This window comes from Nesoenas mayeri, assembly GCF_963082525.1.
Source record: "Nesoenas mayeri genome assembly, contig: SUPER_W_unloc_1, whole genome shotgun sequence".
Lineage (NCBI taxonomy): Eukaryota > Metazoa > Chordata > Aves > Columbiformes > Columbidae > Nesoenas > Nesoenas mayeri.
This window is the reverse complement of record NW_027660045.1, coordinates 415,770-443,512: the sequence shown is the minus strand read 5'-3', so window position 1 is coordinate 443,512 and position 27,743 is coordinate 415,770. Positions and strand designations below refer to the sequence as shown.

Here is a 27,743-nt window from a genome sequence, read left to right as displayed (position 1 = left end):
GAATGCTGAAGAAGCTCATGTTTAGATTTATTACTATGGTATCCAGGAAAGACTGATAAGATTTCCCATGTTCTGTCGTGAGAGGGGTGTGTTTGAGGAGGGGTGGATGGAACAGGTGACTAAAACTGACCAACTGAGTATTCCATCCCATAATCATCATACCCCCTATATAAGAGGGTTATCATGAGTGTCATGCTCTCTTCGACCACGGCCGGCAGCTAGAGAGGACCCTGTCTGTCTGTGATCTACAGGCCTCAGGCCCTGCATCCTGCAACCAGGTTCCAGTTTGCTGTGCAGTCCCACCCATGACTTCCGTGGGCCTGAGCTGCAGCTGCTGGAGCCGCCAGCTCTGCATACCCAGCTCCTGCTGCTGGAGTGACGCCAACTCCACATCGAGCATTCAAAAATGGTTTTGTATATTTTGTATATATTCTCTATTTATTAGTAGCATTAGTAAAAGCCTTTAAAACCTTCCAACTTGAAGTCTAAGTCTCTCTTCCTTCCTCCTTATCTTTCTTATCATCTTTCTGATCTAGAGGAGAGGGTAAAGGGAGTAACAGATAGCATCTGCCACAGTTTATTGTTGCCTTGCTTTAAACCTTGACAGTTGTTATATGATGGACTTATGTGTGTCTAAGTGGTGTAGCAGGTCGCCAAACAAGCAACATTGTGACCAGCAACTATTTAACTAATATTGTAAATGCATATTTTAACATGCTCTGGTCAGATCTGTCTTTATCCCAACCCTTCACATCTCCTGCCTGGTTCGCCAAAAAGGACTGTCATAGTTTAGCCCCAGGCCCTCCACTCCAGCCGGCAACTAAAACCATGTGCTGCTCACTCACCCCTCCCCTGACCCCCGGTGGGATGGGGAGAAAAATTGGGAAACAAAAGGCAAAACTTGTGGGTTGGGATAAGAACAGTTGAACGGAACAGTGAAAAAAGAAGAAAAACACCACAACAAACAAATAAACAATAAAAATAATGAAAGAATACACAAAGAGATGGATAAAAAGCATGATCTCTCACCACGTGGTAATCCAAGTATTGCCTTTCACCTTTTCCAAAGCAGAAATTGTGGATTTCCGGCTGCGGCCAGAATCAAAACCACACCCCTGTCCCAGACAGCAGCTCACACCCAAAGCACAATAGCACCAAATTGCATGGTCCAGAGAGAACTAAGAATGTCCCGGATCACTCTGCTCCCAGTAGCAAGAAAGAGAGACTCCCCCCCGGCCAGCCCCTCTTTTGTAACTGAGCATGACCTTATATAACAGGGGTGTCAAACTCATTTTCACTGGGGGACACATCAGCCTCATGGCTGCCTTCAAAGGGCTGAACGTAATTTTAGGACTATTTATACAGTCCTAAAATTACATTTATACAGTCCTGATGTGGCCCCCGGTGAAAATAAGTTTGACACCCCTATCTCGGCCGACCCAGCACAAGTAGAAAAAAAATAGTCTGCCTTCCTTAATTTTAACAACAATTTTTAATTTCAGTATCCCATTGTAATTCCGCAAACACACTTCTTCCGCAAGTAATCCACAGGTGTATTATGCAAGCTGCTGCAAGATCATCATTTTTACAGGTTTCTCCAACATTTTGGGGGTAGGAAGGAAGAGAACAGCAAACCTGCAGACAGTTTAGATGTTACTTCATATCCTTAAACTGATTTCAAGACAGACCACATTGTGTTCCACTGCACTATTAACTTGCCATCATGTTCCCAAGGCTTTGTCTTGTTTTAAAACAACAGGACTTTGAGTAAGATTTTAACAAGTACAGACTGGCTGGGGGAGTGGAGGGAGAGAAAAGAAGGAAGGTTTAGAGCACTCAACATACCTTTGCAAAAAGCAAATTGAGCTGCTTCCCTGATCCATGGTATCCGCCTTGGGAGAGGAAGAGTTTAACCTGTTCTTGGACCTGTTCTTCATCCAAATGCCAGCAGTTTTCATCATCTATGCTAGCACCTGCTGTTGGGTCAGGAGCACCTGCAAACAGCGAAAAAAATTATCACGTTCTGTATAAAGAAGAGAGGTTTGTGGTTCCATGGGAAAGGAGTACTGCAGCAATTTTTGGATTTGTGTATTGTTCCATTTTGGATGTCTTGACTTTAATCTAAAAGTTCTTTAAAATAGACCTAAATTTCTCCTATTTCTCCTCAGTAATCTTAAGCACTTAGAAATAATAGCCTATGAAAAGGTATTTAAATAAACAAAATTTTATAATGAAATATTAAAATCAAGGTGAGTTTTTTCCTCCCATCTCAGCAGCTATTCCAGAATGCTTTTACAAAGAAAATTACACTTTACATAGTATTTCAACAACTGCAATGTTAAAACCACTCTCCTCAAAACACCTGTGTAATTTTTGAACCTTCAGCAATCTTGCTTAGGCTAAGTGACTACTAATGAACATTGCTATTGATGAACATGAAGAAAATAATCAACTCAATGCCTCTGAGGTGTGATGGCTCTTGCAAAGCTAAACAAATAAAAAAAAAATAAATCCCCAAACAAACCTAAAGTATTTAAGCACTAAAGAGACTTCTATCATAAATAAGAGTTGCAGCCGTGTAAGACTATGGTGCTTCTGAAGGAGCATTCTTACATCAGCAATGCCATCAGTACAAAGTCAATTCAGAGTAACTCTACCTGAATTAGCCTAGTGCCAACTAAAGTACATGGATTTACATAAGGCAGTGCTTTAGCCACAGGTTGCTCTAATTCAAGGGCGAAAAATCATGGACTCCACACAATCCAATATGAATTCAAGCGAAGTCATTTATTACAGAAACAAGCCTCCTTATATATGCAGTTATTTCCTGATCACGTGTCCATGCTCCAAGCATGCATTAGCTGATTGGATATTGTCCATGTTCACGAGCTGTCCACGTGCCCGAGTCTCACTGCTAATAGGTCTGTTGATTGATGTCTTGTTGAGGCCCTGTTATTGCAGAACTGCCTCACTCCCACAGCAGGTCCTGTTTTCAGCTTTCGAGGTGGCCTTGAGATTCTTTTTGGGCCTGGCTAGTTCAGAAATAAATGTCCATCTAATAGAAACCCATCCACACATTAACTTCAAGAAAATCCCTCAAATCTCCCACAATTCCCCCTTTTTGTTTTTGAACCAGCCAGGCCTTGTTTACAATCCGCTGAATCATCTTTGAAATACACTGCAACATACAACATATGATTAACAACAATGATTACAGTTACATATAATGTAGCTAAGCCTTACATAATAAGATCTAACAACTACCCACCTATTTCCAAGCTTTTAAGCCATTTGTCAAACCTTAATTCTGCTATGACAATCTTATTAATGTGCTGGTTTAGTTTGTCTAAAGTACTATGAATAGATTCAGAAGGATCAGACAAGTTAATACAACACATTCTCTCAAATTCTTCACAACCATGACCTAGTGTTAAAAGTAAAAGATCTATAACTGCGATTTTGTAGAGTAGTATGCCTAATACCATCAACATCTACTATTAATTGAGTTAGTATCTCAGAAGTTAGATTAGCCTGTTTAAAAGACCAATAGCTTAACTTTGATATGTCTCCTAAAGCTTTACCAGCTGCTAGATCAGTGAGAAAGAGTGCAGTAGATAATAGGGTAGGAATGTCTCATAATTTTACCTCACTTTGTCATTTACTATTTAAATGTAATATTGCCCTTTTGACTCTCCTGCTGTTTGTTCAAATTGCCATTCTCCACAGAAGGTACACCACCTGCTTGCTAATGGGCTTCTAGAACACCAGGTCTGTGAGCATCTATAACACTGAATTAGGATCCATGGTTTACATCTGAAACAGTTCTCACAACTTATCTCCCTCCTGTCCGTCTGCATCCCTTGAATCTTTGTTGTCTTTATTCAGCCATGGCTTGACCCATTTCGTGGGAATCCACTTCAGTCCTTGGCCTGTAATGACACAAGCAAAGCCTCTCCCCCAGGTTACCAATTGATGTGGCCCTTCCCATTGACCATTAACTAGTGATTTGACCATAACTAATGTAGGTTCTTTCTGATTTACCATGTTTTTGGGTCATACTTGCAAAGTGTTTCATCATAGGGGGAATTTGGGCTGCACCACTTAGATATAAGTGATTCATCACATACAATGCTTTTGACAATTGGTTTTGTGGTGTTTTCCCTACTTATCGCCCTTTCTTTTTTTTTTCTTTTTTTTTTTTTTTTTGTTTGTTTGTTTTGTTCGTTTGTTTGTTTTAAAAACAAAACAACCCAGTTCAGAATCAGATACATGTGCTGGACCTTGACTATGTACTCAGAATCACAAATCTAATTTAGAGGTTCCTCATTAATAAGATCTAAGTAACGGAAAGCTGTGCCAAGTTCTGCTAAATGGGTTGAACCTTCAATAATTTTACAGAATGATGTCAATTGTTATCTTCACTCCAGATCACTACAGCTTTATGAGACTTCCCAGAACCATCAACAAAAACCAAACTGTGCAAGTATGCAGGATCAGACCAGATAAAAGTATGTTCTGTGACCTGATGTTAAAGACTTGCAGGTTCTGGAGCAATTAACATTTATGCATGCCAACAACTGTCCTGTTAAGAAAACCAGCTAGTGCAATTTACAAGAACATAGATTGCAAAGAAAAAATCAAAATTAAATTTCACAAATGGTACATATATGACAAAAAGATCATGGCCTATTAAGACTTAAATTCATTCCCTGCATTTCTTGATCAGAGTAACAATTGGTATATCAGTCTGTTAGCAATCTCATCACACTGTCCCACAATAGCCACAGGTTGTTTCTGTGTTGTAGCTATAAATAGACAAATCTGCAAGTCCAATCGAATGCAGTCAGCCTGCAAGGTTGTCATAAATATATTCCTCAAAGTTTCCAACTCCATTTTGCCTGTCGTATTTATTGGATATTGTTTTCCCTTACGGGATCAAAGTCCTGTTTCAGTTCTGTCACTGTAGTATTTGCTTTATCGAAACATTGGCTGTTAATACTAGTGGAAATACAGCATTCAAAATTTCCTTGGAGATTTCTCACTTGAAGCAGGCAGATCTGCACCATCCAAGCAGCTTCTTGTAGGACACGCAACTAAACAGAATTCTCAGAAAATGTTATTTGAGCTCACAATTTACTTAACAACTCTTGACCCAAGAGAGGTATAGGGCTTTCTGGCAACTACAAGAATTCATGTATTAAAACTTTGTTCCAAATTTGGCATTCCATTGGTCTCAAAAAATGGCCTTTCTTTCATTCTCTCCCATGACCTCAAAAACTAGCACGGTGAATTTACTAAGAAGTCTCTTACAACTAGTTACCACAGAATAACTATATTAAAAAAAAAATTTTGGTTTAATTTCCCATCTTCATTAGAACTATGGATCCACTGGCGATGCCTTTAAATTTCACCCTCAGACTCCTTCATGCAGTATTACAGTTCTCTAGCAGTAACATTGCTGGGGGGGGGCGCGAGGGGGAATAAAACCTCCCTCTTGCCCCCATCTGAGATGGCAAGACCTCCAGCCCAGCATGAAAACAAACCAGTTAGAACTCCACATCAAACCAACCTGGCTCCACTCCACACCCAAATCAGTACCACTCTGACCCAGAGAAGCACTGAGCACTCTGACCCCCCAAAGCTGACCAGTGTGAAAAGTCTGACTTCAGCAAGGAGGTAAAATGATGAGCTCTCTCCCCAGATGTGCCAGAACGTAGGAAACAAGACTGAAGCAAAAAGAAACAGCACCAACAAGTCCTGATTCAAAGCCGAGAAGCAACGCAGTGCCACAACAAGGGTGGATGACAACACTTCAGGAAAAAAAAAGAGCGGGGGGAATAAAGCCTCCCTTTCTCTGCTTAGCAGCACGCAAACAGGTTTTTCCATTTTTTTCTTCTTTCTCTTTTTGCTGCACTTCAGATGCAGTCAAGGCCACGCAGGTGGCGGAATTGCTGGTTCTAAGTGGGAGGCTCTGGCAGACTCCTCAGTTACAAAGAGCTGAGTTTATCTTATCTTGCAGCTCAACACACACCTGAAATTTATGTTCAAACACAGGCCTGGGATATTTTGCTTTTTTGTTTTCCCATTTCATTCCAACCATAACACACTTTATATGCAATTCCAATTAGCTCAACAGTCATTACATTCCTCAGCCCCATTTACAATTTACAGATGTCAAAAACCAGTATATTAAACATCAATCCATTATTCCATTTTCCTAGATCCAAATCAGTTCATATCCTACATATTCTAGTAACTTTTAAATACAACTTCATACAATACCAAGTTCACATCCATCATAGCATTTAGGTGTTTTGTTTTAGTTTTTGTTTGTTTTTTGTTTTGTTTTGTTTTGTTTTGCTTTGGTTTGGTTTTGGTTTTTTGTTTGTTTGTTTTTGTTGTTGTTGTTGTTTTTTGTGTTTTTTTGTTTTTTTAATGCAAAGCAGAGGTTAACAATTTAAATTCTTTTCTGGTCTCAAAATTACTAGATAACAATATAAGCAATTACTCTAATGTGTAAGGATGCATCCTAAGGGGGAGCAAGGTGGTATTTTAGCAGTGGAACCGGTTCCCATTTTTGAATTATCTCCCCAAACAGGATTCTTTTGGTACCAAATATAAATATGCAAACTAAAATACTGAGCTCAGATATGAAAACCAAATACCAAGTTCAAATATGCAGATAGATCACAGTTACACTAATTCAAGACAATATCTTGATTTTAGCATTGCACCGTTGATTCACTTACTGCCCAAGCCAGGCAGAGGTACCCCTGGGTCTCCCTGACAAAACAGGTCAGTGCGCGCTGGAGCCCAATCGGCACCCGCCCCCCCGCCGCCTCAGCAAGCTGGACTGGGCAAGGCTTTTATTAGTGTCTCATCTGGTGCGCTACAACTGTTATCCCCAAACCAGGATTCTTTACTTGATGTGCATACAAAAGAGCCAAATCCAGCACATCGAGATGAGACACAGCCCATCACAGAGCTGCGTAAGTCTGAATGCTGGGATAAAACTAGCATGCTAGAAAGAAAAATAACAGCTACTACACACAAAATTTTACCATCACATTCACGCAGTAAAGAACTAAATGACTCATGATCTTCTGTAATATCACAAAACGCACATTTTGAGTCCATGGATTCTCATTATTTACCAGTCTATGAACTTACTGTACCATATAACAGACAAAGACCTATTAAACTGTAATGTGCTTAAACAGATACCCACAAAGAAAACAGGTTAATGAGGAAAGCATCTTGCAGACTTCAGCAAGTTTTCTATGACCTGAGTGTTATCAGTTAATTCTCAGCTTTTTGAAGTTTAAACCTGTAAAACTGTTTGTAATGATCTAATGATCTCTTGTAGAGATTTATTTTGTCCTGCTCTTTTCACCTTAAAAACAACATTAATCTCAACAAAGTGTTATACTTCAAGATTCTATTCTCCGGACACTTTTCCCATTCATCTAACTTATACAGCAGCCACCACTGATCATAATATTTCACAAGATCTTCCTTCCTCATATTTCCAGGTGCTTTCCTATGTTTTAAAACACCTCCCAATACCGACTCCTTAGGAACACAACTGAAAACAGTCATTCCTGACCCCATCTCGTAAGTAAAACCATGAGAAGAGGGAAGAAGTGGGGGGGAAGCACAGGGCTACTTGCAGTGCGAGATGGAAAAGTGGGGAGAAGGCCCACAGTGTACCCACGTAAACAATGTCACAAAGGAAGAACTGCAAACAACAACCAGTAAAACAATTAACTCACATTCCTGACAAGCTGCTTGATTTTCAGAGAGGCAATACACAGAAGCACATAATATGTACTGTAAAACTCGCAGATAACACGTTGATAGCAAACATTAGCTTTCTCTACTGTTAATTTCAACACCAGTGCATCCTTAGCTTCTAAGTTTTCAACCTGTTTATTGATGGCCTCTTGACAATGGTCAATAAATTGCATGTAATTCTCATTGGGACCCTGATACTAGTTGTAAATGATTTGGCTGCTTTGTTGGTTTCAGGCACCTTTATCATAGCTTGATATGCAAGGTCTGCTGACTGCTTCAGGATTTCAGAAACTAATAGCGCCTGTAATTGTGGTGTGCTAATTAGTGTCTCTTCCAAGAGCTGGGGGATACCCACCCCTTTCAATGAATCCCCATCATTCCGTCCTAAATGATCTATAGCTGTTACATTGCACAGGTCTAATTTTGCTTGAGTCTTTCATGGCTTTTATCTGATCTCGAGGCAACACATACACATACTCTTTTTCCCTTTAACTTTTCAAGAAAATGCTGCAGACCCTCATGCGAGCCATCAGATAACGCGGACTTGAATGGTGCTGGAGAATCATTAGTAACAGGGGGGTTCGGAACAGTGCACATTCTCGCCAATACTTTCTAGCATCATAATTATTTGTATAACCTGAGTCTCCAGGAGCACCCCCTTTCCCGTTATGATCATCATGACCGCATTGCCGACTGCTGGATTCACTCGCTATTAAATGATCTAATCTGTCACACAGTTCTGTTGTCCAGTTCTTATCCAGTGACTCCTTCTGCTCTCTTGTGGAAGTTGGAGGGTTAAAAGGCAGTAAAGGCGGATACAAATTGGTAAAAGGACTGGTAGTACACTTGTTTAGGACTTTAGCATTCTCAGCTTTCACAGGTTCCTTGGGCAAGTTGTCTCACTCCAATCCTCTGGACTTGCTGTTCTCACCAGGGTTGGGCAATGGTACAGGAGGCCACCCACTCGGCATTTTTCCTCCCCCCGCCCCAGACTGCTGAACCATCTGGGGTGCTGAAGACACAGCAGGAGATGGAGTAGGGAGGGTATCAAAGACACGAACCGGGTAAACTTCACAGCGACTTTCAGGATACTTATCAGGCTGCAACGCTGCAAAAATTCCGGCAGCAGCAGACCCTTCAGCCTTAAGATCTTTTAAGGTGGTAATTATAAACTTCCATGTAGTTGCTAATGATTTAGCTTCTTTATCTCCATTGCTGACTTTATCCCATAATTTCTGCCCTATATCATCCCAAAGTTCAAGTGGGTTCATGCTCATAACAGTCTTTTCAGGTTTTAATTGCTTCACTGTAGTAATTATCAGTTGCCAGGCGGTTACAAGGCTGAGAATATCTTTTTCACTGCGACTGATTGCCTTCCACAACACAGTTCGCACTTTTTCCCAAGTCTGTATTTGAAAAGCTCCTAACAGGTCAGCAGGAAGCCCATTGCCTCTGCACCAAATTAATAGTCTTTTGAGGTTACTCTCCTCATACTTCACCCCTCTCATAGGGAGGATATGCAAGAGGAGCTGCAGTATTTCTTCTTCTTCTTTAAAAATATTCTGCCCCATCTCCTCTCGCTCCCAGCTGCTCACCTCTTTGGGTGTCCGTTGCAACGATATCGGATCCTTTATCCCTCCTCTGTCGCTTCTGTAGCAATCAATCAGGAGTCATGCAGCCCACAGACTGCGCGTCCCGGTCACGGTCCAGCTGAGCTGTTCCAGCTGGGGCCCGCTCCCCGCAGCAGTCGTCCCCTTACCGTAAATTCTCCTTCCGGATCACGTTGGGGTCACCACTTACGAGGGCGAAAACTCATGGACTCCACACAATCCAATATGAATTCAAGCAAAGCCATTTATTACAGAAACAAGCCTCCTTATATATGTAGTTATTTCCTGATCACACGTCCATGCTCCAAGCATGTATTAGCTGATTGGATATTTTCCATGTTCACGAGCTGTCCAAACGCCCGAGTCTCACTGCTAATAGGTCTGTTGATTTACGTCGTGTTTTCAGCTTTCCAAGGTGGCCTTGAAATTCCTTTGGGCCTCACTAGTTTAATAAAAAATCTCCATCTAATAGAAAACCATCCACACATTAACTTCAAGAAAATCTCCCACACTCTAACTCAAATTTTGCAGTTGGGATCAGTGATTTTCCACTTGTGGCCTCTTCTAAATGCAGACAAAACAAGTTCTTGCAACATTTAACCATCTTCATATTTGTGAAGAAGCCTGCACCTTCACTGGATATTTTTTAAAAGGTATTCCAACTGAAAAGGTTGAAAAGCACTTACCTAGACTGTCAAAGAAACAATTCAAGATCACCATATCAGATGTAAAGTATTTTAAGCATGCCCAAAACTCAAATTAACTCGACATTTTAATTTTGGGCTTGTCACAACTGTGTAATCTCTATCTCTCTTAAGTTTTGAGAAGGTGTTAAAAATTGAATAGCATAACACAATCTATCCTTTTAAATCCCAGATCATGTTACCTCTGTAGCCAATACTAAAAGAAGGATACTGGCAGCGAAGGAAAATTGCATGATTTGTAAAAACTTGCTTTCAAGGAAGTCCTGAGAACATGGAAAGCAAAGACAGCTACAACTCTTCAGATGCATAGGAATTGAAAGATGTATAGAAACATTTGTTCTATTGATTTAAGCCTTTATTTCACAATTGCAGCTCTGCCATGTAGGTGAATCTTTTAAGCAGTTGCAGGGAATGCTAGAATTTTTATTCAATGAAAATACAAAACCAGAAGATTTAAAGGGTCAGATGGATGTCTTGTCTACTAGTTGCTGAGAGTCAAAAAGTCTTCCAGCTCTGCAACTTCTTAAACTGCCTGCAACTTTAGAGCCTATAGATGTGAATGCTGCATTGCTGTCCATATATATATTTAGATTAACAAGAAATTGTGTCTTTGAAGATATGAAAGAACTGTCCTGCCTTCCACAGGAACCATAAGAGTATCTCAGAAGACAGGAATCAAGCCCAAGACAGTACAAAAACCAAGGAATGAAAACCAAGCTCTTCTGTGAGTGCTTCCATCTTTACTATGTTAGTTTTAAGGGGCTTTCAATGCAGTCAGCTATGTGAAACACAGGCTGATGATAGTTCTTCAGTTACAAAGAACAAGATAAAAAGGGAAATTAAGCCACATGAGAACAAAGAGTGCAGCTGTTGAATAGACACAGATTTGCAGTATCACCTTGCAAATAATTTAAATATTTCATTGCTCTAAAACACAGATAAAAGACCTGTGAAAAGGAACTATACAAAAGCACCAATATACAAACCATACACATTTATCCCTCAGTTAAATGGAGATTTATATTTAAATAATTGTCAAGGTTTGATTGCGGGGTGACAATAAAATCGTGGCAAGATGTATTGTCAACCCCCTCTCCCCCCTTCCCACTAAGGACAGGTGATTGGGAGGGAAAGAAGGACAGAGAGAAGAGAGTTGGAGAAATTAAAAATGTTTTACTAATGCTACCAATAAAAATAGATAAAATAATACAAAATATACAAAACCAATCTCGAAAGTCTCAGCAACTGCAGAGCCGGCACCCATAGTCCTATACTGGACTCTGCAGCCAACCGGAGCTGGATTCAGTCTGTCACTGGGCCTCATTTCACAGGGACGGCTAGCAAGGTCCTCTCCTAATGTCAGCCATAAGGAAAAAGGAACTAGATCCTCGTGATCTCCCACTTTTATATGAAGTATCACGTGAATGGGATGGAATACTTCAGTTGGTCAGTTTCTTGTTGCCCCTCTCGCGAGATGTGCATCCACCCTTAATCAGTCCAGCGACCTTGCATACCATTGCTATGTCTACCAAAACATGTATTTGGCTTTCAGGAAAGCAGCTAATAAGAAGGCTTTAGCTGACAGGCAAATTCACTAAAAAAGAAACTAAAAGAGAAACTTGTTTTTAACAAAACCAGGACAATAATTTTGGTATTTCTTCTTTTAAGTTGTATTAAATATAGCCTAAGATTCCTCAGCTAAGCTTCCCTGTTTAGGCAAAAAAAACAAAATTCCTTTTGTAACTGTTTACATTTTATCAAAAGCTCATTGGTCAGTTTGTGCTAGAAGGTTAAATTTCAACATAGCTACCACAGAGTCTTTAAACAGCGTTCCTTTACAAGAACAAGGATGCCTGCTGCCCCATGCCAGCAGCACTGCCCTGACTAAGGCCTCTTTACCCAGCACAATCCCAAATATACTTTCGCCAGGAGCTCAGCATCACTATACTTACACCAGTATTATTTTCATGCTACTGAGTTAGAAGACTATAAAAGCTGAAGACACCAAGCTGAGGGTCTGAGCTCTATAATGCTATTCAGGACAGTACTACAGTTATTAATACTTCTGACTCAGAGCCATATTTCCTCACGAGTTCATATATAGGCTACACTCAGTATGATAAAAATTTTGAATCAAGATGTATAAAGAAATTCCAATATACATGTAACCAGCACCAGCTACGGTTATATTTTACTGATCTTTCAACAACATTTCTTCAGCAACAGTCATGAACTAACAAGGCATGGAGACGGTGCGTTTGATCTGGCACAAATTCAAACCCCCCTTGCAGCCCTGGCAGCAGCTGGGCCTCCTGGTGGTGCTGCTAGGGAAGCCTCAGCTCCCACTGCCCACATCACTCTTGTTTTGGGGTTGAGACATGACTATCTCCACATCTCTCAACCAGGCACTTTTCAAGATCACTAGATTTCACTTACAGTCAGGTGAATGCTGATTGACCTAGTCTGCTTCTCTCCCACTAGCACACACATCACTCTTGAGCAACAGACAGGATTTTTATAATTAGGCTTTTCTTCTGAAGATGTGGGACCGGGTGAGTAGACAAGAAACTATCTGAACAAGCAACAGGACTGCAGGAGGGAGCTGAGAAATGAAGCCCTAGCGACAGCTGGCAAGAAGGCTCAGGCTCAACACCATGTAGATCTGAACAGTCAACCAAAAGGCAGCGGCTTTGCTTGAGGTACAGTGTGGCCCCAAACAGGCATCGGCGAGGTTTCAGCAGATGAACAGCTGAGCTGTGGAGAGGAATACAGGCAACCCTGAATTTAATCCCTGCAACACAGTTTGCTACTAAGACCACATCCCTTTCCCTGCTCGTTGTGGAATAATTACTGAGGGGGCAAATTATTGAAACTAATTATCAAGGATGTGCTTATTGAGAATAAAGCTAGATCCACATCTTGAGCATATAAGGCAAAAGCGCAGAGGGGAAGAAATCTGCTCTGTATGGATTCCCCTCCCCCCGTCAGCCTGCATTCTTGGATGGTAGCACATGAAAAAGCTCAGAGGATTACCCATTAAGGGGATAAGGGGGGTGGAGTGGTGTGAAAATACTGTGGCCAGGGCCAGGCCCTGTATAACAAGGCAGGTACTTGTGGGGGATTACGGTGTTGAGCTGTGGAGATGGAGCCCAGTGTAGCTGAGAGAGCAGTGGGGAGAGCTGCCATAAATCCAGATCATTGAAGAGTCACTGACACCTGGAGTGTTAGGTGAGCCACCAAGAACATGGGAGGGAACCTCTCTAAAGAAGAGAGTATTATCTACATGGAAGCTGCTTCTGAAGAAGCAGGGTATTAGCCTTCTGGAATTAACTTTATGAAAGATGTTACTATGGGGCAAGACACAAGGTTTAGAGGCTAATATGATGGCAGCATTTAGTGTGTCACAATGGATGGACTTGGGAAATAAACTGTTTGATAGCGCTACCCAAGGATCCAAAGAAAGAACTGAACTGTTAACGACATGGCACTTGTTGCTAGAGACTTTGAGAGGATTAAAAGAGCAACGGGAACATGCAGAGACAGCAGAGGGGGGTGGCTTCCCTGGACTACATTTGAAAAAAAAATATAAAAGGCACTGTTCCAAATCCCGAACCCCCCTGTTACTAATGATTCTCCAGTGCCGTTCAAGTCCACGTTATCTGATGACTCAGATGAGGATGGGGGTTTGCAGCATTTTCTTGAAAAGTTAAAAGGAGTATGTGTATGTGTTGCCCCAAGATCAGATAAAAACCATGAAAGACTCAAGCAAAATTAGACCTGTGCAATGTAACAGCTATAAATCATTTAGGATGGAACAAAGGGCATTTGTTGAAAGGGGTGGGTATCCCCCAGCTCTTGGAAGAGACACTAATTGGCACACCACAATTATAGGTGCGATTAGTTTCTGAAATCCTGAGGCAGTCAGCAGACCTTGCATATCAAGCTATGATAAAGGTGCCTGAAACCAACAAAGCAGCCAAATCATTTACAACTAGTATCAGGGTCCCAATGAGAATTACATGCAATTTATTGACCATTGTCAAGAGGCCATCAATAAGCAGGTTGAAAACTTAGAAGCTAAGGATGCACTGGTGTTGAAATTAGCAGTAGAGAAAGCTAATGTTTGCTATCAACGTGTTATCTGCGAGTTTTACAGTACATATTACGTGCTTCTGTGTATTGCCTCTCTGAAAATCAAGCAGCTTGTCAGGAATGTGAGTTAATTGTTTTACTGGTTGTTGTGAGAGTTGTTTCTTTGTGGTATTGATTGTGTAAGTACGCCCTAAACCTTCTCCCCACTTTTCCATCTCGTACTGCAAGCAGCCCTGTGCTTCCCCTCCCTCCCTCTTCTCATGGTTTTTACTTATGAGATGGAGTCAGGAATGACTGTTTTCAGTCATGTTCCTAAGAAATTGGTATTGGGAGGTATTTTAAAACATAGGAAAGCACTTGGAAATATGAGGAAGGAAGATCTTGTTAAATACTGTAATCAGTGGTGGCTGCTGTATAAGTTAGATGACTGGGAAAACTGGCTGAAGAATAGAACCTTTAAGTACCTTTAAGTATAACATTTTGTTACAATTAATGTTGTTTTTTAAAGCAAGAAGACAAAAAAAAAAAAAAAGAAAAAAAAAGAAAAAAAAGAAAAAAATCCCTGAGAGCTCTGAGAGAGAATTAAGTGATAACACAGCAGTCATAGATGTTTTCCTTATTAACTTGTTTTCTTCATAGGTATCTGTTTAAGCATATTATAGTTGTAATAAGTCTTTGCTTGTTACAAGGTACAGTAAGTTCACAGACTGTTAAATCATGAGAATCCGTTGACTTAAAATGTGCGTTTTGTGATAATACAGAAGACCATGAGCAATTTAGTTCTTTACTGCGTGAATGTGATGATAAGATTTTGTGTGTAGTAGCTGTTATTTTTCTTTCTAGCATGCTAGCTTTATTCCAGCATCTAGACTTGCACAACTCTATGATGGGCTGTATCTCATCTTGATGTGCTGGATTTGGCTCTTTTGTATGCACACCAAGTAAAGAATCCTGGTTTGGGGATAACAGTTGTAGCGCACCAGATGAGACACTAATAAAAGCCTTGCCCAGTCCAGCTTGCTGAGGCGGTGGGGGGGGTAGGTGCGGATTGGGCTCCAGTGCGCACTGACCTGTTTTGTCAGGGAGACCCAGCGGCACCACTACCTGGCTGAGCAGTAAGTGGCTTAAAGGTGCAATGCTAAAATTGAGATATTGTCTTGAATTAGTGTAACCGTGATCTATCTGCATATTTGAACTTGGTATTTGGTTTTCATATCTGAGCTCAGTATTTTAGTTTGCATATTTATATTTGGTACCAAAAGAATCCTGTTTGGGGAGATAATTCAAAAATGGGAACCGGTTCCACTGCTAAAATACCACCCTGCTCCCCCTTAGGATGCATCCTTACACATTAGAGTAACTTTGTGGTCTGTGTTATAGTGCTGTATTGCAATTAATGTTGTTCTGCAGAACTTTGGAAAAAAATGGGATGAAGTATGGTACTGTAAGTTAATTTGCTCTTATTGCTTTCTAATAATTTTGAGACCAGAAAAGAATTCCAGTTGTTAAACTCTGATTTGAATTGGAGGTATGGGAAAGAAAACTAAATGCTATGATGAGAGTTGTATTTAAAAGTTGCTAGAATATGAACTGATTTGGATCTAGGAAAATGGAAATAATGGATTGATGGTTAATATGCTGGTTTTTGACATCTGTAAGAAATTGCAAAAGGTAGATGGTGCTGAGGAATGTGACTGTTGCTGGGCTAATTAGAATTGTATATAAAGTGTACTATGGTTGAAACGAAATGGAAAAACAAAAGAGCAAAATATCCCAGGTCTGAACATAAATTTCAGGCCTGTGTCAAGCTGAAAGATAAACTCAGCTCATTGTAACCGAGGAGTCTGCCAGTGCCTGGCAGCTCCCACTTCGTACCAGTGATTACACCACCTGCATGGCATTGGCTATGTCTAAACTGCAGCAAGAAGAGAAAGAAAAAAAAAAAAAATTCCACTAGTATTTCCACTAGTACTGACAGCTGAAGTATTGGTAAAGCCAACACTACACTGATAGATCTGAAACAGGATTTTGATCTGGTAAGGGAAAACAATATCCAATAAATACAACAGCCAAAATGGAGTTAGAAACATTGATGAATAAATTTATGACAACCTTACAGGTTGACTGCATTCGATTGGACTTGCAGATTTGTCTATTTATAGCTACAACATAGAAACAACCTGTGGCTATTGTGGGACAGTATGATGAGATTGCTAACAGACTGATATACCAATTGTTACTCTGATCAAAAAACTGCAGGGAATGAATTTAAGTCTTAATAGACCATGATCCTTTTGTCATATATGTACCATTTGTGAAATTTAATTTTGATTTTTTTTAAGTTTGCAATCTATGCATTGTAAATTGCACTAGCTGATTTTCTTAACAGCACAGCTTTTGGCATGCCTAAATGTAAACTGCTGCAGAACCTGCAAGTCTTTAACATCAGGTCACAGACCATATTTGTACCTGGTCTGATCCTACATACTTGCACAGTTTGGTTTTTGTTGATGATTCTGGGAAGTCTCATAAAGCTGTAGTGGTCTGGAGTGAAGATAACAATTGGCATCATTCTGGCGCAGCTTTCCATTACTTAGAGCTTTTTAAGGAGGAACCTCTAAATTTGATTTGTGATTCTGAGTACATAGTCAAGGTCCAACGCACGTATCTGATTCTGAAGTGGTTTTTTGTTTTTGTTTTTTCTTTTTTTTTTTTTAAACAAAAAGTGGGGAGAAGTAGGGAAAACACCACAAAACCAATTGTCAAAAGCATTGTATGTGATGACTCACTTATATCTATGTGGTGCAGCCCAAATTCCCCCTATGATGAAACACTTTGTAAGTATGACCCAAAAACCTGGTAAATCAGAAAGAACCTACATTAGTTATGGTCAAATCACTAGTTAATGGTCAATGGGAAGGGCCACATCAATTGGTAACCTGAAGGAGAGGCTTTGCTTGTGTCTTTACAGATCATGGGCCGCAATGGTTGCTGGCACGAAATGTGAAACCTGTGTTATCTTCTTGACAGTGACTGCTGCAGCTGCTGCGTTTTGGATGCCTGCACAGACAAAGACTAACATGTGGATTACTTTAGCCAACATGACTGACCAGGTCTCTATATGCCTAGCTATGGTGTCTCCGGAAAACCCGTTCCACACATGCTTGGTTGGCATCCCCCTTGATGACTACAGTAGCATCATACGACTGTTTCAAAAGAGTGGTCGGTGCAGAGACATTGCAACAAACTGTAATAATACAAACATGGCACTTTGGATTAATTGCCTCCCAGAAGCAGATATCGAACAGGAACTGGAATTACTGGGATCTGTGCCCATGGACGCTTGTATCCAGCTGGTTTGTGAAAAGCGTCAGGACAATACGCAAGAGCATGAATGGAAAAAACTGCAAAATGTTAATGCTACCCTTGGTGACTATAGAAATGAAATTCGATGGTGTAATGCCTCGCAGAAGAATCCAAGGGGTGTCCTTGATAATGGGAGACAGTGACCCCAAAACCTCCTGCATGGTATATTCTTGATCGGTGGAGACAGAGCCTGGCCAGGAATTCCTTCTAATGCTGTTGGAGGACTGTGTATTTTGGGACGATTAACTCTCTTAACGCCCAATGTATCCATGATAGTAGATCACAGAAGAGCAAGACGGGAAAAATGCTTTTTTGCATGTATATGAGTCAAAATGTGATGATAATGTAGATTTTTGGGAATCAGGGTTAAGGGTTTTAGGATCTCTTGTATCTGGTGTTGGCACAGCTAAAGCTCTAAATACTTTAAAAAAATTAGGATGCTGGCTAGCTAAGCAAACTAACAGAACTTCTAAGGCTTTAAGTGGGTTTTTGTTAGATGTAGATTTTGTAAGACATGCTACACTGCAGAACAGAGTCACAGTAGACTTTTTGTTATTAGTTCAAGGACATGGATGTGAAGATTTTGATGGGATTTGTTGCATGAACTTGTCTGATCATTCTGAATCAATTCACAAAGCAATTAGGTTAGATGATACAACCATGAAGAGTGGGGTTTAGACAAATGGTTGAATGGTTGGGGTATTACAGGGTGGATTAAGGATTTAATAAAAAATGGTCTAGTTCTATTGATGGTTGTATTGGTAATATTAATGCTTCTCTCTTGTGTCTTACAATATGTACAATGTACAGTAGAAAAATCTATGAAAGGTCTATGGCTAGTTGAAAAACAAAAAGGAGGAATTGTGGGGGACTATGGTCAGTCCGTGGATTCCCTGATGGAGGGTATGGGAACAGAGACTGACCTTGAAGATATTAAGGTGTACCCATGAGAAAGAAGGGAGTAAAAGAGTAACATTGACATTAGCAAAATTAGCCCATGATATGTTACTATTGCAGCCTGTAACCAATAGCAAAAAAACCCATGAGCTGGTAAAGACTATATAAAAAAGCGTTTGTGGCAAAAAATGAAGACTGCTGTTTGTACATAAGAAAAACTTTGTCTATGTCATTTGTCCATCTCAATTGCAACAGGTACAGGAACCAGATGGTACAGCTTCTGCCAGTTAAAAAGGATAAATGTTCAGTTCTGTCCAAAATGCTAGTTACTGAGCCAGAAATTTGTCTGTTGGATGAACTTTGCTAATTATGATCTCATTATAATACCAAACACATATCCATCTCAAAGGGTATACACCTCCAGCACATTTTCGAGCATGTGTAGTCAAGTTTTTACACCAATCAAGGTATGCATGACTAGAGTCACCAAAGCTCAACCTGAACGTAGAAAATAGTATAAAATACCCTAACAATGGGGGAGGTGGGGGAGGAAGACACCACCACTAAGAAGTCAAGAGAACAGCAGAATAATACTTCTGGGACCAGTGGACAGGCTGTGTCTATCGTCTCCACGCCAAAGGGATGCTTTTGGGTAACAGTTGCAGACTTAGTTTTACCGAGTTTTCCCCAGGACACTTAGACTTCAAGCTTGTATTTGTAATCACATTAGTAGTGCTATATAGTCATCTTAGAATTTATATATATTTGGTACCAATACTTATTTCTTGCAACTAACATTTGTTTTACAACTAAAGTGTATTTTGCAACTCAAGTGTGTTTTTTGCAGACAGTGTATTTATCAATGGCATCTAAATGACAGCCCCGGGCCTGTCACTGACTGCTGTCCCTCCTGTCACCAGCGAGGCCTCTGAAAACTGGCCAAAACATGCCCAGATTTGGGGCCAAACTGGTCCAAAGTCTCCAAGAGAAAAGATGGGAAGAAGGATATGGGACAGAGGGAGAAAGTGAAGGGAGCAGGACAAAGGGAGGGAAGAGGAAAAACTAGTGCTGGGCTGCAGGACTGAAATGGAGGAACTGAAAGAAAAGAGCCAGGAAGCAGGAGAGTGAGAGAAAAGGAAAGAAGAGAGGAAAGAAGAGACATCCAGCCAGACAAGAGGTTAGTGAGAGAGGATGGGACAGAGAACAGGATTAGAAGGAAATAAGGCAAAGCAAGGCAAGGGAAGGCAAGGAAGGAAGGAGAATGGAGGAGTTTGCCTCGGTTGATGAGGACTGGGTTAGGGAGCAGTTAGGCAGTCTGGACATTCATAAATCCATGGCTCCAGATGGGATGCACCCACGGGTGCTGAGGGAGCTGGCTGAAGTCATTGCTGGACCGCTCTCCATCATCTTTGCCAAGTCTTGGGAAACGGGAGAGCTGCCTGAGGACTGGAGGAAAGCAAATGTCACTCCAGTCTTCAAAAAGGGCAAGAAGGAGGACCCAGGTAACTATAGACCGGTCAGCCTCACCTCCACCCCTGGGAAACTGATGGAACGACTTCTCCTTGGTGCCATCTCAAGGCATATCAGGGATAAGAGGGTCATAAGGGGCAGTCAACACAGCTTCACCAAGGGGAAATCGTGCTTGACCAAGCTCATTGACTTTTATGAGGACATAACAAGATGGATGAATGATGGCAAAGTGGTGGACGTGATCTACCTTGACTTGAGAAAAGCATTTGACACAGTCTCCCACAGCATCCTTACAGCTAAACCGAGGGAGTGTGTGGGAAACTGCAGCGGGTCTGTGGAATCCTTGACAGAAAATGAGAGTAGAGATCAGCCTTGAGATATTAAGATTTACCCTTGAGAAGGATGGGAGTAAAGGAGTATCCGGAGAGAGGAGAGATGTACCCATGAGAGAGAAGGGGATAGAAGAATAACATGGATGATAGAAAAATTAACCAATGAGATGTTAGTGCTGTAACTTGTAATCAATAGTGAAAAGACACATGAACTGGTAGAATTGTATAAAAATGCACTTGTAGCAATAAATGGCACTCTATTACTTTTATCTTGAATGAACTTGGTCCATGTCGTTTGTCCGTCTCAACCGTGACAGGAGTGTGGTCTGGACTATCCGGTAGTGAGGTGGACTGCGAATTGGCTGAAGGGAAGAAGCCAGAGAGTTGTGGTCAATGGGGCGGAGTCCAGTTGGAGGCCTGTATCTAGTGGAGTGCCTCAGGGATCAGTACTGGGGCCTATATTATTCAATATATTCATCAATTATTTGGATGAGGGAATGGAGTGTACTATCAGCAAGTTTGCTGATGACACAAAGCTGGGAGGAGTGACTGACACTGGAAGCTGTGCTGCCATCCAGAGACCTGGACAGGCTGGAGAGTTGGGCAGGGACAAATTTAATGAAATATAACAAGGGAAAGTGTAGAGTCTTGTATCTGAGCAGGAACAACCCCAGGTTCCAGTATAAGTTGGGTAATGACCTGTTAGAGAGCAGCGTAGGGAAAAGGGACCTGGGGGTCCTGGTGGACAGCAGGATGACCATGAGCCAGCACTATGCCCTTGTGGCCAGGAAGGCCAATGGCATCCTGGGGTGTATTAGAAGGGGGGTGGTTAGTAGGCTGAGAAAGTTTCTCCTGCCCCTCTACTCATTCCAGGTGTGGTCTCACCAGGGCAATTGTGTCCAGTTGTGGCCCCTCAGTTCCAGAAGGACAGGGAACTGCTGGAGAGAGTCCAGCGCAGCCACGAAGATGGTGAAGGGAGTGGAGCATCTCCCGTGTGAGGAAAGGCTGAGGGAGCTGGGGCTCTTTAGTTTGGAGGAGACTGAGGGGTGACCTCATTAATGTTTACAAATATATAAATGGTGAGTGTCAGGAGGATGGAGCCAGGTTCTTCTTGGTGACAACCAACGATAAGACAAGGGGCAATGGGTACAAAGTGGAACACAAAAGGTTCCACTTAAATTTGAGAAGAAACGTCTTCCCAGTGAGAGTGACAGAGCCTCGACCAGGCTGCCCAGGGAGGTTGTGGAGTCTCCTTCTCTGCAGACATTCAAACCTGCCTGGATACCTTCCTGTGTAACCTCATCTGAGTGTTTCTGCTCCGGCGGGGGAATTGGACTAGATGATCTTTTGAGTTCCCTTCCAATCCCTGACATTCTGTGATTCTGTGAAAAGAACTTGCACCTGTTGCTTTAGTAAAACTCATTATTTATGCATCTAGTAATGAGAATTTCTCATTGAATGCACTCAGACTTTTATATTATATTATATTATATTATATTATATTATATTATGTTATAATATATGTGAATCTGTTCAAGTGTGTAAATTCAATGGCTGCGATTGCCCCACAGTATTCATGAATCTATTGTGCAAATTCGTTGAATGCGTTCAGACTTATACTATATGTTATACTATTCATGAATCTGTGCCATTGCGTACGCCGGACCAGATGTTGAGCATGATTGGACTTATAGTGCCGTTTTGAGGTTATTTAATGTAATTGGGCATCATTCAGAGATTAAGCTCAGCCACCCCCAGCCCCCAGTGCACACACTAGAACGCAAGGGAGTTTAGCTTCTGCTAAGTTAATCCTCTTAAGGCAACACATGTAAACTGGGGATAAGTATTATTTACACGCTTTAGAGGGGTGTCATGAGGATAAATTAGTTCCCATTTGAACTATGAAAATGAAAAGCACTGTATAATAATACTAAATTGTAAACCTGTAATTAAACTGCGTCAGTTTATAGACACTAACATATTAATCACCCTCCCTCCAACCTCTGGCTTTAAGTTCTGTCATAACTGGTCTTTGAAATAGGTTTTACGTCATGTGCTTACAGTTAAATGCAATTAAGTATTTATATTCAGTATATAGATACAGCCATACATACTTACTCATGCTCTTTTACTAAAATTACTAAATTGCAATCTTAGAAATCAAAGCAGGAATACTGTGCACAATTGTTTGTAACACTGAACACCTGAAAAAAATTTGAAAACGGGGCAACAGCCTTTTATATTTATGGTCATAACAGGTTACATGTTAAATATAATCAACTCTCAAGTTCTAAGAAGCAGCAGCATTTAAAAAAATTAAACACTTTGATAATTTACATGCCTGTTCAGCAGTGCACACCATCAAAGAAAAACAGCAACTGCTGTGAAGCAGCCAGTGCAAAACAGAAAATGTAAAGACAGAACCGATGTGCTGATTCTGACTCAGAGTTAATTTTTTCCATAGTAGCTTGTATGGGACTATGTTTTGGACTTGTGCTGGAAACAGCATTGATAATACAGGGATGTTTTAGTTATTGCTGAGCAGTGCTTACACAGAGTCAAGGCCCTTTCTGCTTCTCACACCAGCCCACCAGAAAGTAGGCTGGGGGTGCACAAGAAGCTGGGAAGGAATCCAGCTGGGAGAGCTAACCCCAACTGACCAAAGAGATATTCCATACCATATGATGTCACGCTAAGCAATAAAAAGCTGGGGAAAAGAAGAAGGAAGGAAAGCCCTCTCCTATCTCACATGTAAATGAACTGGGTTATAAAATGACCTCATGCATGACATGAGGTGGTGGGCTGTACCGAAATCTTCAATGTGTCCATCTCCCTCCAGAGGATGTCACGGGACTGATCGACCTGTGGAGCAGTGATATCTTACTGTCTCTCTCTCTGATATCTTAGTCTAACATATCTACTTCATTTTCCTTCTCTCTCTCTCTTTTTTCCTTCTTCTTGAACATATAAAGGTAATATCATTTTAAGTTCTGCTGCTAAAGTCTTGTTAAGTTTTGCGATATAATAATATACTTTTGTGAATTTTTGTATATGCCAGAATGCCCTGCATCTCTCTCTTAGTTTGAGATTAGTTAAGTAAATTGTAAGATCAAATAACATTTTTTTAGAATTCTGTTCAGCTGCATATCCCACAAAAAAATGCTTGGAAGGTGCAGATCTACTTGCTACAGTCAGAACAGTGAAGTGAACAAGACAAGCAGCTGAAGTACCTAGTAAAACCAATACTACACTGATAAACAGAACTTTGAGCCGGTAACGCAGAATATAATACTCCCATTTTGCCAGTAAAGAAGACACATTCTATGGAATACTGGTTGGTACAAGATTTGAGAGCCATTAATAAGATTGTGATGAATGTGTACGTGGTAGTGCCAAACCCATATGTTCTTTTGATGTGCTTGTTGGGGTAAAAGTAGTATCAAGGCTTCCTCTATCTGGAGCAGTACAACAAGCAACTGGGCAAAATACAGTACAAAGTTAAAATTGTGGTTTAGTTATTTACTGAAACCCAAATCAATTGAATCAGACAACAGAACAGAACTTTACTGTTGGGGTGGTCCAAGAGGAGGCAAAATCTGAAATACCACTAAGGAGTTAACAGATGTCCTCAGATTACTGCTTTTTGCCCCAAAATCTCCCTGGGGTAAAAGAAACTAAAGACCTCCCAAATCCTCTCCAATATCCTGGACAACCAGTCCTAGTTGAACTCCCCAATGTGAGGCAAGTCGCCCTGGTACTAAAAACCCCTTTCAATAAATATGCCTGGGTGGCCACTGATGCCCATGGTGGGGAGCATAAAATCAATATTAGGTGGATTGGTCCCTCTTTCTAAAGCTGGTCCTTCGGACTGAGTTTTTCCTTTTTCTTTCCTTTCGGGAAGAAGAGGAAAGAAATGGGTCTTTAGATCTTCACCTGTCAAAAGTTCCCGCTTCCTCAAGGCATATGTAATTGGCTAATTGAAGAGACTAAGTCATATGGGACTTATGGAATTTTTAGCTGTTATAAGCTTGTTAAGTTTTTGTGATTTGTTTTGTTTTATTTAGAAGTGTCCTTTTGGAGAACCAAATCTATATAGTTAGACAAGAAACACCTATGATAAAGTACAAAAAAGGGGAAAAATCTCCTGGAGCAACTTGTGGATTTTGTGTTATGGATATATACTGTATGGATGCATCGCTGGACAAATTCCCAAAAATGTAACTGATAGAAACCTGGCTTGGGAAATAATAAAAGGATTTGTCCACCTTTGCAATCAAATCAAACAGGGAATATGTGTTAACACTGCCCACTTCTGCAGGAGAAAGTTTTGGGTTTGCAATGATTAACCTAAGCCTTTCTGAAATGTTATCAAAGATTAGATTACATCCACCTTGATAAAAATAGCACATGGTTTGGTCCTTCTGGGACCCAATTTGTTCTCCCAACAAATTCTACTTGGACTGATTTATGGAACAAAACATGTTGTGAATGGCCATCCTCTGACAGTGGGACAGACCCATCTAATTGTAGTTGTGCTTCTAAGAGAGTTAGTATGTGGTGTACCTATGTAGAATGGTGGCCCCCTTACGTTGAGAGCGATTCTTATGATCATGAGTTTACTATTGAATGGGACACTGAATGGTGCATTGAAATGCCAGACACAGTAGGCCCAGAAGTCGCCGATCATGGTGGACACACCAACTATAAATGGGCTTGGACTTGGAAGACCTACTTGAGTATAGAGATCAATCCCGATGATGTACCTCTCTCAATGATACCACGCAAAAAATGGACAAAATCTGACAAATTTAGCTGTAAAATGTCTTGAATTGTACTACTGGAGCTGGTAATCCTATAGAGACCTAGTTATATTCCAGAATTGAGAACCTTTATACGAGACGTGTACCTGTTGGTACCTCAAATTTGAGGCTTCAAAATAACAATACTGGAGAGTTGCTTCTAGCAATGCAACCTAGAGACCTCTTGAAAGGATGGAGTCCAGGCTCATGGTTTTCCTCTCTCCTGAAATAAGTGGAACTAGCTGGGTGGGGACAATGGTTATTACAAATGGGACTATCCATAAGAACTTGATTACTGTTCCTAATGGTTGTCATAGCTATTGTTTAGTGTATGATTTCTCACTTGCTTTCTTCTAACTCTTCCCTCTTTTCTCCTGTTTGCTATGTAAGAATCACCACTCCCAAAGATGATGCTTGTTTGGACCACGGGGTGGCAGATGTTTTGGACATAAAGATCACTACCATCAATGAAGCAAAAAATAGTGTTTAAGTCACAGGGTGGTGTGACAACCTTGAAGCACTTCCCCATCCCAATTAAAACTTTGATACTTTGGGCGGAAAAGATAGAAGGCACACACCTAGTCTTTTCATTCCCAAGGTTTTGTGCAGTTAACAGAGTTGCTGTGAAGGCCTCATGGTCTAATTGGGATGACAGAGATGAACCATCTGGCAGACAAGCAACTACCAGAAGAAACCATGAATCAACAGCTACCCCTGACAGGCAAAACAACTCACTTCTGGTCAGCACTGTGAACTTTCCCCTAGTATGAAGACCCCAGACCCATTTCCAGAAGAGTCTTCCTAATTAGCATGAAGAGCAAACAGAGGGAAGAGATGAACCATCCTCTCCTATCTCGCATGTAAATGAACTGGGTAATAAAATGACCTCACATGTGACATGAGGTGGTGGTATGTACAGAAATCTTCAACGCTTCTACCCCCCTCCAGAGGATGTCACGGGACAGATCAACCTGTGGAGTGGTGATATCTTACTCTCACTCTCTGATATCTTAGTCTAACATATCTACTTCATTTTCCTTCTCTCTCTCTCTTTTCCTTCTTCTTGAACATATAAAGGTAATATCATTGTAAGTTTTGTTGCTAAAGTCTTGTTAAGTTTTGTGATATAATAATATACTTTTGCCGAGTCATTAATCACTGTAATTTGTGTTTCACAAAGTGCTTTTAGTAAATTCATAACTGAATTGGACTTCTTGGGTTATTGTCTGTCATTCACTTTGCATTACTGCACAGAAATACCCAGAGTTAACTCACACTTGATCTCACTTGGTGAGACAGGGCATGTGTCACGTTCAGAGTTAACTCATCCTTAATCCCAGCTGGTGGGACAGGACAGATGGTACAAAAGTTAATGGGAGGGGGAAAGCCACGGCTAATCAGGATCCAAATCTACATCCAACTTTCTGAGTCAGCACCCCTGTATGGGAATATAGTGGAAGAATGGCGAGGAGGATGGTTAAACGTAAATACGGCTCAAGTGACTTGCAGCGGTGGTGTAGAAAAAGCACATACATCACACTAATTGTTTTATTGACCTTGTGTGCTTGACAAGTAGAACCTCTTTGTTAGATAACATAGGCCTGTGAGAAAGTCTAAGGCCCTTATCATTGTGCCTGATATTCCTGCTTTGTTGTGAGAAAGAGGAAGGCTGAGCCTGCATGAAGCCTTGAAATACAGGTGAGCGCAGAAGGCCCAGTGATTTTCTATCAGGGCTGAACTTAATAGTATCTGTGCCCCCACTTGTATTACCTCTGCATGGGAGCTTAGGTGCTACTTTGGAGATCCCCTGGTAGAGAGGTAACTAAAATAAAACTTGCTCTTTGCAAATGCATTCATGGCCTCTGGTTCTTCTCGCGACGTGCCTGCGCTGGTTCACACAATCCCCAAATTAAAATCCAATGTGAAGCCAACAGTTATGCAGCAAAGATTCAGGGTATCGGTATGAACACCTACTATTGTCTTCGGTACAGAAGATTAGACCTCACACATTAAACAGATCTCCAGCTTTGAAATCATCAGGAACATGTACAGCTGTAGCACTATCACATGAGAAAATCAAAACACAACAAATCTCAAATGTAAGAGGTGCTTTTGTGCCTCAAAAACATGCAAAACCCTCTTGTAATTTAATCACTGCCAAGTGAAAATTAGCATGGCAAATACAGAGAGGATTTCCAATAAATCACTTGGCTCTCCTGAATAAGTTAGTGAATAGACAACACATTCCTGTGCTTCTAATAGCATCCCCTTATTTTTTTCCTGGAGTGAGGCTCAGTCATGAAGCAAGAAAAGATACTGCATCACTTCTATCCACTGAGGAATCTAAAAGGATTTGTCATTTCAAAATCATAGTTAATTCACTTCACTAGTTCCCCTAGTAACCTCCTTTGCAAGGAAAGTGGCCAGAGCCAGTCATCAAATGCCGCATAAGACAGAATTTTGAACAAATAAACAATTCACCTTTTGTGAAAGGAAAGCACTGCAGAGTTATTCCATCTCCCTAGCCAGCTCATAAGCAAGTCAACAAGACTGCTGTGGTCAGAGATCTTCAAAGCCCTGGATCATTCTTATGTAACAATATGTAGTAGTATTCAAGAGTCGATTAATTTTAACTGTCGCTAGAAATATATGAAAACCAGAAATAGTACAGCCATCACA

General features: G+C 40.9%; 1 protein-coding gene across 1 annotated transcript in view; it reads right to left on the bottom strand.

Annotated features, from left to right (window-relative positions):
• LOC308051486 (zinc finger SWIM domain-containing protein 6-like) overlaps positions 1 to 27,743 on the bottom strand; it is a 200,057-nt gene that overhangs the window by 50,044 nt on the left and 122,270 nt on the right. The window contains exon 3 of the mRNA XM_080364367.1: positions 1,846 to 1,994. Coding sequence (XP_080220493.1) covers positions 1,846 to 1,994 — 149 coding nt within the window. The remainder of the gene's footprint in view (positions 1 to 1,845; positions 1,995 to 27,743) is intronic.